A 10,371-nucleotide genomic window follows, 5' to 3' on the forward strand; every position below is an offset into this window, starting at 1 on the left:
GGAAGAACTACAGTTAAGACCACAGAATTCCTCTCCCGGAAGTGTAACATGGACGGCGTAGCCACACCAGGTTCCCTGCTGACGCGCACCTGCCCTCGAAGGGATGCAGGATGGCCGCAGAGAAGGACAAAGAGCCACCAGCCTGGGGGACTGGGAGGTGAGCAGCATGTCCAAAGTCTTCCAGAATCTTCCCCCGGAGAACAGCATGCCCTCACTTATCATCACGTCAAGTTCAAACGTGAAGTTAAGGCTGCCCCAGTGGTGTTCACCTCAGGAAGACTGGGTCCACAAAAGCAAGGCAACACTTTTAAAATTCCATCAGTGTCTCAACTGCCGAAATACTGAAGATGCAAGACCTGAAGGCACCAGGGAAACAGCCTCTTCCACGTTTCCTAACCTCCAGCTCCCCCGGAGACAGGCCCAGACTAGTCCCCAAACCCAGCATGATGGGTGTGCCTGTCGCTCCGTCCGGGCCTCACGCTCCTGCACGGGCCTGTCCGGGTCTTGTCCCAGGACACAGAGGCGGGAAAGGCTCTCGCCAGGACTCCACCCCCCACCCCGACTGGCGTCAGCAGTCACTGTTTACACATGCTGGTTTTGCCTGAACGTGGCCTTATGCAGGCCAGAGATGTGACGTTCCTGCATTTCAACCATGCCAGGGCCCGCGTCCAAGGAAGAAGAAGCAGGTTGTGTTTCACTTTGGCAGTGTCTTCATGCAGAGGATATGTGTCAGTGGGGTGGATATTCCCAGGACGTGACCTTGTGAGCCCACCTCATTTGCCCAGAGCCCCATCCACTGTGGACAAACAGAACCCAACCTGGAGCCAGAGTGCGCTCTGGGCCCTGGGGGTACATCCGGATGCTGTTCCTACCTGCCAGATCACTGTTGGCTGGGACCCTGAGCTCCCCACTGCCCTATGGACCCCTCCTGGGAGAAAGGTCTAGAGCATCCCCCAAGTGCTGCGAATAGAGAAACGCCCTCTCCTCAAGGAGAAAGCTGGCATTCAGCACGGCTACATTCATTCAGACACCATCCAGGCTGGTCAGAGACGTGGGGCTCCCACAGCCATGGGTTTCTGGCCTTCACAACTCACCTGGACAGCTGGGGACCTTACCCAGGGCAGCCCTGGGCACTCTCACCCCTGTGTAGCCCCACATCGCCCAGGGCTGACCTACGAGGCCAGCAGGATGCCGTGGAAAGGACAGACACGACTCCAGGACAGGTCATCTCTCAGACCACGAGCTGGGGCAGCCAGGGCCAGGTCGTACAGACACTCAGAGCCCTGTGGTGAGCCCACGTCGGGAGGTGCCGAGGCCCCCCAGCCAGCACCACCCTGCCAGCTCCACGGCGGGCCCACCCTGGAAGAGGGTCCACAGCCCCAGTGGACCCCTAGCAGCAGAGGGCTCAGTGATGCCATCCGAATCTGCCCTGAGAGCCTCACCAAGCCGGAGCCCCCCCAGTGACGGCAGGGTGCCGGGGGCCAGGGGTCCTGGCCTATGCGGATCTCAGGTGGTCTCTCTGAACCTCACGTTTCTTGGCTAGAAAACGGGAATTGGACGACCTGCTCCGTGCCTCCCACACAGCCCTGGGAGAGAAGCACTTGGAACACAAGGGATGTCAGGAAGCACAAAGGTCCAAACTATAGTCCAGAAGCTGGTAAGACTGACATGGACCGTGCCTGTGAATTCAGCCTGTGTAAATCAAAGTCACTCACCCCACAATGGACATAGTTCTCCCCCAAAAACTCTTTCATGACGTTTTTGCTGAAGTCCACTATGTTCTGTAGGTGCTGAAATATTTCTTCTGAGGTCTGTAAAAGAGAAGCGCAAGGAGGCCTCAATGACCAGGGGAGCGGGGCTGCATGTCGCGGCTGCACACACACCAGGCACCCAGGCCTCGGGGGAAGGGAGCCTCACCACGGAGACCGCCAGACCCACCGGAGCTCGCCTTCCGCAGGCGCCGCCCTCCTCCCACCCAGGACACCCCCCTAACCAATGCCACTTTGAAAATCTCTCCTAGCCAAAAATCAGCAGGTATTTGGATTTGGGTCCTCAGCATCCAAATGGAGAATATTTCTTCCCCAGTTAGAGGCTCTTAACCCACAGGCTGTGAGATTTGGGGAAGGAAGGAGATCAGCCCTGAGTCCCTCACTCTGGCCCAGGGTGGCAAGTCCGAGGGTGGACGGCAGGGCCCTCAGGGGCCAGCAGGTCATGGGCTCTCGGAGGATCCCGGACTGAGCTGCCACCCACGCCCCACACAACACGCAGACCCCAGCCTGCGTGGGAGCAAAGCCCGAGAGAACACCCATAGCGCTCCCAGGGGCACCTACAGCTGTCGCCACAGAGCTCCTGACAAAAAGCTCTTCTTGTCAACAGAACTACCCTATGCAACTCCGCACCACGACCGGTGTCAAGCCATACCGTTCGTAAAATAAAGACAAACTGTTGCCTAGGAAGACGCTGCCCCACATCCAGAGAATGTGACCTTTCCAGGCGCTGCAGACTGCTTGGGGGAATGGATGGTACAAGCTGCCTGGAGAAGGATCTAGCTTCCACTCGGATCCACTTGATCCCACAGGAACACAACACCCTGAACGCCTCTCGCAGCAGCTGAGACAGGAAACGGCCTCCCGCCCAGGGCCACGTTCCTCCACACTGACCACCCCGTCCCTAGGCCCCCCAGCTTTCTACCTCGGTCCCCTCATCTCCTTCTGTGAGGCCCTTCATTTCCACAGCCATCCACCTCACCTGCCCCCTGGTGAGGTCTCTCAACCCAGATGAGCGCTGACTCCTGTTTCCCACACCCAGTGGGGGACCCAACTTCCACCCACCCCTCAGCCCCCACCTACTGTGGGGTGGGACCCGTGGCCCCTGCCTGCTCTTTTTAATCACCCCCAGACGAACACCACAGCCGCTTCCCACCTGGAGGGAGACAGACACCGCTACTGGGGGGCAGCTCGCTGAGCATGTGCATGGTGCTCTGCTTGGGTGACTCAGCGAACAGAACCCCGTGCCCCACCCACACGGCCTGCTGGGACTTGAACCACCGTCGGCCAGAGCACCAACTCCACCAGCGCAGCTACGGTCCCACAGATGCGGAAACCGAGCCAGCAGGGTGGCAAAGCTGAGCCCTGGCCCTGGCCGTCCAGGCCACAAGCAGGGCTCTCTGCCCGCTCCTGGCCAGACCATCCCAGGGGACCCAAAGTGACTCGGGCAGGTCAAAACGCTGGCCCTGCAGGAACTACGGACACCCCACTTTCTGCGCCCAGTGCTGTGTCACATTTAAATTTCTACAATTAGGGATGCCTGGGTGGCTTAGTCGGTTAAGCGTCTGCCTTCAGCTCAGGTCATGATCCCAGGGTCCTGGGACTGAGTCCCGCGTCGGGCTCCCTGCTCTGCAGGGAGCCTGCTTCTCCCTCTGCCTCTGCCTCTCTCTCTCTATCTCTTATGAATAAATAAATAAAATCTTTAAAAAAATAAATAAATAAATAAATTTCTACAATTAGCACTAATACTTGTGCATTCGAAAAAAATCAAACTTTTCTCAAATAATTGTTTTAATGACGGGGTGGCAAACCCACCAATCTTACCTTCTTCCTGCTTGGAGGGAACTTCAAGAAACGCAGCACCACACAACGCTATTGGGAAATAAAACAAAGCCTGGTCAGTGCCTGCCCCGAGCCCGGAGACAAGGGGGTGGCTGTGGGGAGGGGGACCAGGCCTGGGCCCCGGGGCAACCAGAAAACCGGATACCTCTGGCTCAGCCAGCTCATTCCCAGGAACCGATCTTACAGAAATAACTACAGTGCACGGGGGATTGCAGCTACTGCAGACAGGAGTGTGGTTCGTAATTCCAAGTAAAATGGAAACAACCCAAGGGGCCAACAACAGTGCCATGGCTAAACACGGCAGGACGCTGTCCACACTGCGGAGCGCTGGAAACGAAGACCAACGTTCACAGATGCGGGGGTGCAGTCACCACCCACTGGTGAGTGAGGAAGGGCACAAACGGGGCTTTAAACACACTCGTGCACGTGTGTATGGGTACAACTCCATTCATGTCAAGTTCAAAAGCCAGTAAGAGCAAGACCTAGCGACTACCCCACAGGTGGGTGGGACTGTCCCTGAGGAACATTCTGGAAGGGGCTGGTCACAGGATTACAGGTCCATGTGCTCTGTGATAATCAAGCTACATACACACTCACGATCCAGGCACATTTCCGTAGGTTTGTTACACTTCATTTTTAAAAGTTCGTAAAATAGGGCGCCTGGGTGGCTCAGTCGGTTAAGCGACTGCCTTCGGCTCAGGTCGTGATCCTGGAGTCCCGGGATCGAGTCCCGCATCGGGCTCCCTGCTCAGCAGGGAGTCTGCTTCTCCCTCTGACCCTCACCCCTCTCGTGCTCTCTCTCTCATTCTCTCTCAACTAGATAAATAAAAAAATAAAAGTTCATAAAATAAAACGTTTTGAAGTATGTGCGCACTCGGTTTGTATGAAATAGTCTGAAAGGACTCAACACCGGTGACGGTGTCTCCACGGAGCAACAAATGGGACAACTTCTTAAAGTCCGTCCAGCACAAAATGCCAGGAAAGTGGAGAAAGGGACAGGCTTGGGGAGGCCCTGCAGCCTGACACAGGGCAGCTCTGCAGGCGACTGAGGCGGGGCCCCACCTTCACGCCCTTGAGGACACGGAGAGAATCTAGGATTTTTCACAAGCTGAAAAAGTCAACGAACGGAGGCATGACACACACGCACATTAAACCATCTCAAAGCCCACAGTGAAGGACACAACTTGTCACTTATAAAAGGAACACAAGTATTCACTGCTCCGAAAGTCCCAGGCAAGGGGGAGGTGGGGCGGTTGGCGTAGTGTGCCAAGCCACCTGGGAGATGCGCCTACGACCCACTGAGAACCCACCTCTGCACAGCCAGCCCTAATGGTGCAGTCACACGAGTATCTGACCACGTGGCATGGGGACTCCGGCTGCCCAGGGGCTCTGCAGCCTTGAGCACGAGGGCAAAGGATTTTCTACACGTTGATGCTGTGAGGTTGAATGAAAAAGCAGAAAACAAAAACGGACAGGTAGGATTCCCAAGTACCCAATAAAAGCATAAAATGGAAGCAAGTACACCAAAGTTACGACAAAAATTATTTTCGTAGTGGGAAAATATTAGGTGCTTTTCACTTCCTTCCCTCCAATATTCTGTATTTTCTGGGCAGTAATTAGGATCAGATAAGAATGAAAGACCACAAAGAACAACATACTAAGAGAGAGAGCTGTCCACGAGAAGCCCAAGGGAGGGTGGAATCAAGGCTCCAGGGCCGCCCTGTGCCCGCGGCCACCAGCAGGTGTGCCGTCTCAGGCCCAGGACACGCTGGGAAGACCGCAAGGCAGTGGGGACCAGGCAACTTCCAAGGGAAAGGGAGAGAAATACAACAGAAAGAACTACCCCCCGGGGCGCTGCCCCCGGTGCCCGGCCCTGCTGCTCGTGAGGCCTAGCCACAGCCCAGTCCGTCAGAACACCAGTGACAGAACCCCAGCCCACAGTGTGGTGAGGGGATGAGGGCCAGGACAGCTGCTGGGCTGACAGCCCCACACAGGGCAGACGGCAACAAGCCATGTCACAGAGGGTAGTCAGGACGCCGCAGGGAGGCCGGACAGGAGGGACACATGGGGACAGCAGGGCCCTACAGTGGGCAGGACATTTTCCTTCCCAGGCTCCGGCTGCCTGGTCTGTACCCACGGCTGCCACAGGACTGACGCGGTCACAGATTCGAGCAGGGAGGCGGCGGGGGGCAGGACAATGGAGGTGTAAGCCCGGCTGACATTTGGGGGCCGGGCACCTGGTGGCTGGGGCAGAAGGGGCACCTGGGTGGTCCCTGAAGGGATGGAAAATCTGACAGCCAGAAGAGAAGCGCAAGGAACTGAAAGACAAACCCCACCTGCATGGAACACACAGTGTGGCTGTCCTGGAGAAGCACGAGCAGGTCCACACACACAGCGAGGCGGGGGAGCCCATGCTGCAATCTGGTCCTTCTGCAGGAGACACAGAAACCTTGCACACCTTCCTGGTCAACAGGGCAACTGCCATCCGGACTGAGGAAGCAGCGCAGGGCGGGCGGGGAAGCCACCAAGCCACAGCAGGAGACCAGGCCCAGAGGGGCAGAGCCCGCACACCAGGGAGGCCGAGCTCAGCTCACCAAGGTCAGGGCTGGAAATAACAAATCCTAACATGCGGCTACAGGTGATCCTGGGAACAATTACAGGCAGGGCCACCGGCAGAGCTCTCTGAGGAGGGCTCCCCAAGAAAGAAGTCACATCAGCTGTATCAACCTGAATAAGCAGGTTGAAAATTCCAAATAGAGAATGAGCTACTTCTTAAAAAAAAAAAAAAAAAAAAAAATACCAGAGGCAACAAAAAGCTAAGATTCTTTGAACTAGATTCAGCAGAAAATTAAACAAAAAAAAAAAGCCCAGAACAGAACCCTCATCTGTTTGCAACATCTCCATTACGTATGATCTACAACCCAGGATCTTGAACCCAAGACGAGAAGAGGAGTCCGACGGCCCCTGACTGCTTAAACCTCGCATCTTCAGGACCCACACCAACACCCAGGGCATCCAAACAATCACAGAGGTAAATAATCCGACACCCCCTCAGAATCTTAGAAAGGCTGTAAAACTGGAGAGGGCAGAAACGAGCTGCTTCCCTCACGCTTTTGCAGAAGATCCTTGTTGGCAGGATTCATGTTTACCTGTCGACAGGGAGCAAAGCATCCCTGGAGCTGAGTGCGACAACCTCCAGTGAGGGGAGCTGGATGGAGGGCAGCTCGCTCCCACCACTGGGGACACTTCAGAGATGGAGTGACAAGCCAGACTCGCGACCTTCCCAGGACAGGGCAGAGTCAAAGCCACTGAGACGAGAAGGTGAGGAGGGTGAGTGCAGACGGAGAAGCAGAGAGAGAGAGCCCACACGGCAGCAAGCTGAGGGCAGCCACGGCTTGACCACAGCTCAACGTGAGCACAAGTGTGACTGGCTGCTAGAAGACCCACAGCATCCTTGGGCTACAGCAGAGGTGGGCAGTGCATGCCCACCAGGGAGATGCCCTTGCCCAGGACCCCTCCATGGGGTGGGTGCCTGGAGTTCCACCGGGTACGGTGCTGGGCAGGCCCACAGCCTCCGAGCAGCACAAAGGGTCAGTGCCGGACCCAGGGGTGCTGAGCGCCAGGCCCAGGGCCGCCGTGGCATGGAGGAGCCACCGGAAGTGGATGGCACCCTGTCAGGAACTGGCCTACCCTCAGGTCTCACACTGCCCAGCCCTCCCAAGCCCGCACTCGGCTCCTTCACACCCAGGCCCCACAGTCTACAAGTCTTGCACTCCTCAAAGCCTCCCAACCTGCCAGCCCGGATGGCGGTCTGTCACCCCATGTTCCTTCAGTGCAGACCCTTGGCCTCGGGACTGGCATGCCAGCACCCAGGTGCTCATGCTGGAGAGAAGATGGCCTTCTCTGAAAGTTGAGTGGGAAAGTGACAGTCTCCCGACCTGCAGAACCCCAGCAAAGCTGCCCTTTCCCCTGGACTGAATGAGGAGAGTCTGGGGAGCAGGAGCCCTTGTTCACTCTCCCCTGCACATGCACCCTGTCCTCGGGCACAGCAGGGCCCTGAAACGCTGTCTCCTGGGCTCTACCCTCCTTCCCATGCCTCAAGGCCCAGGTGAAGCACAAAGGCCTCTCTACGTTCAAGAGACACGGTCAGAAACTTCACTTGGGAACGTTTCCCCACAAGACTACTTGCAACAAGGAGCTAACAACAACCACGCAGGAATGAGAGTAGCCTTACGTGACATTAAGATACACCACCCATCATACTAAGGAACTGGAACATGAGCATCTCTTCTGTGAAAGGGTTCAGGGGTCACCACAGCAACCCAACAACCAAAGGGACCCAGGCTGGAATATCCCGTGCTCCGCCCCACCCTCAAACACCATGGGGGCCCAGCAGACGACGCAAAGAACGGCTTTAGGTTAAGCCTTTCCCGTTATTCATCTAAAGATCTTGACCGAAGGCTGCCATCTCAGTTCAGCTTCCTGACTGTGCAAATGGGTAACAAAACGCAAAGGCAGATCACAGGGGCCACCTGGGCGACTGCAGCTTCCCCTACAGCCAGCGCAGAAACCACAGAGCAGGGCACCACCCGGTAGGAGCTGTTGGACCAGGTCAGAGCGCTCCCCGGAGTCCAAAGAGGATGACAGTGTTCACTTGCCCAGCACCTGCTCACCTCATCCTTCTAGCAAGTCCACAACGGGGATTCTGTTCCTAGTTCCACTCTGCAAACGCAGAAACTGCGCGTGGGCCAGGCAGTGGTAGAACTGGGTCGGCGCCCAGCTGTGTGACTCCCACTCCCCAGCTCTTAACCCCTGGGTGCAGCCAGGGCTCCTCCCCTGCCCACCACATTCCAGCGTGGTTGTATCAGCAAAACGTCAGAGGTTTGGGGCTTCACACAAATCCACAGGCTTCTCTTCCTGGATTCACTCCCTTGCGCGTCCTTACTGCACTCTCTGAAACTCCGGCCCCTCCCTGAATTAAGAAAGAGAAGCCCTTTAAGTTCTAAAAGAGTTTGAAGAAGCCCTGGGCAAGACTCCATTATTAACAGCAGCTGCAGGAGCACAGCAGTTCCGTGCGTCTCGGAGGATACACTCCCTCGGCGCCCGCCCGCCGGGAGATAACAGCGTCCCGGGCGCTCCGCTGCTTCCTCCAGAGCTGGGCGGACCCCCATGCGGGCTCCGGCTACCCCTGGGGCGGCCTCTCGGCGCAGCCTCCGCCCCCCCGCGGCTGGGCAGTCGGAGATGGCACCGCGTGCGGCCGGGGCGGGGTGGCGGTGCTGGGGGGACGCGGCCCTGACCTGGGGAAGGGGTGACACTAGGCGAGGGGAAGCACCGACCTGGGGGGAGGGGTGGCACTGGGGGGACGAGGAATTGACCCGAGGAGCCGGGGATACGGGGGACGCGGAACTACCCGGGATGGGGGAGGGGGTCCGGGAGAACCGATCCGCGGGGAGAGGGGTGCCAGCGGGTCGCGGAACCGACCCTTGGGGCGGGAGAGTGTTGTTGGGGGTGCTCGGAACCACCCGGGGCGGGGCAAGGGGTGCCAGCGGGTCGTGGAACCGACTGCGGGAGGGAGTGTTGCTGGGGGAATCGCGGAACTCCCCGGGGGCAGGGTGAGGGCCCCGGACCGCGCCAACCTTCCTCCGCTCACCTGCGCGTGGGCCACCACCAGGCTCTTGTTGCCTTCGCCGTGGTACCCCCACTCATTCTCGTCCATCTTCCCCTCGTCCATCCCCCGGTGCGGCCCTGGCGCCTCTCGCGGCCGCGAGCTGGAGGCCGCCGGTCCGCCGGGGCACCAGCCGCCGCCGTCGGGGGAGGAGCGCCTGTCAGCCACGGCCTCCACTCGACCCGGCCGCCCCGACTCCCAGGCTCCGGCCGCCGGAAGCCACGCCCCCGGTGGCTGCCATGGCTGAACCGGGCAACTTCCGGGTTTGCGCCCGCTTCTCCTCCATTGACCGCTGCGGCGGATGGGCAGGAGGCCATCTTGGGTGCTGGCACGGTGACTCACTTCCGGAGCGCGGATTTGAGAACCGGAAAGGAGGTTTCCGGCCCGGGCGCCGGAAGTGAGGCGAGCGGGAGGAGCCGGCGGCTGCTCGGCGCCCAGGACTGGCCAGGCGGGGGCTAGAGATCCGGCGGGCGGGGAGATGGGAAGGGGCGACCGGGCGGGCCCGCAAGTTGGGGAAGGGGTATCCAGGCAGGCCGGGGGCAACGGTGGTCCGCGGAGGGGGTGGTCGTGGAAGCCCCGCAAGGCGCTTGGCGTCTCCGAGCCCCAGCTTCCTTTTCTGTCAAGTGGGATGTGACTCATCTGATACGGGGTTATTAATATCACCCTGTGCTCGTTACCTGGCGCAGAACCACCCAGCAGCACCAGGAGGTGGGCGCATCGTCCTCCGCACTTCACAACTGTGGAAGCGTGGCTCCGGACGAGTAGGCTTCATGGCGCCTGGAGCACGAGGCTCGGGGTCAGTGGCGAGCCCCTCCTCCCGGCACCAGCGATGCCGCTTGTGGAGATGCGGTCACGGCTCAGTTGGCTCAGCGGCTCCCAAACTCTCAGGCTCAAGACCACTTCATGCCCTAAAAATGATTGAGGGCCTCAGAAAGCTTCTACTACTGTGGGTTGTATGTGTCGAGGTTTACCGAAATTTAAAAGAACATTTAAAAATAAACGTTACACTTTTGGGGCGCCTGGGTGGCGCAGTCGGTTGAACATCCAGCTCCTGATTTCCGCAGGGTTCACGATGTGCGCGTGGAATCGAGCACCGCT

At 58.5% G+C, this 10,371-nt stretch overlaps 1 protein-coding gene across 3 annotated transcripts in view; it reads right to left on the reverse strand.

Annotated features, from left to right (window-relative positions):
- Window positions 1-9,650, reverse strand: part of IPPK (inositol-pentakisphosphate 2-kinase) — a 44,127-nt gene extending 34,477 nt beyond the window's left edge. The window contains exons 1-3 of one of the 3 annotated variants that reach the window (XM_021694412.1): window positions 9,259-9,650; window positions 3,591-3,638; window positions 1,716-1,811 (exon numbers count right to left, since the gene is read on the reverse strand). In XM_021694412.1, the coding sequence (XP_021550087.1) occupies window positions 1,716-1,811; window positions 3,591-3,638; window positions 9,259-9,339 (225 nt within the window). In that variant the 5' untranslated portion in view covers window positions 9,340-9,650. The remainder of the gene's footprint in view (window positions 1-1,715; window positions 1,812-3,590; window positions 3,639-9,258) is intronic. The other 2 variants (XM_021694410.1, XM_021694411.1) reach the window with 2 other exon arrangements.
- Window positions 9,651-10,371: the final 721 nt, after the last annotated feature.

The sequence above is a fragment of the Neomonachus schauinslandi genome, chromosome 13 (assembly GCF_002201575.2).
Source record: "Neomonachus schauinslandi chromosome 13, ASM220157v2, whole genome shotgun sequence".
Classification (NCBI taxonomy): Eukaryota; Metazoa; Chordata; class Mammalia; order Carnivora; family Phocidae; genus Neomonachus; species Neomonachus schauinslandi.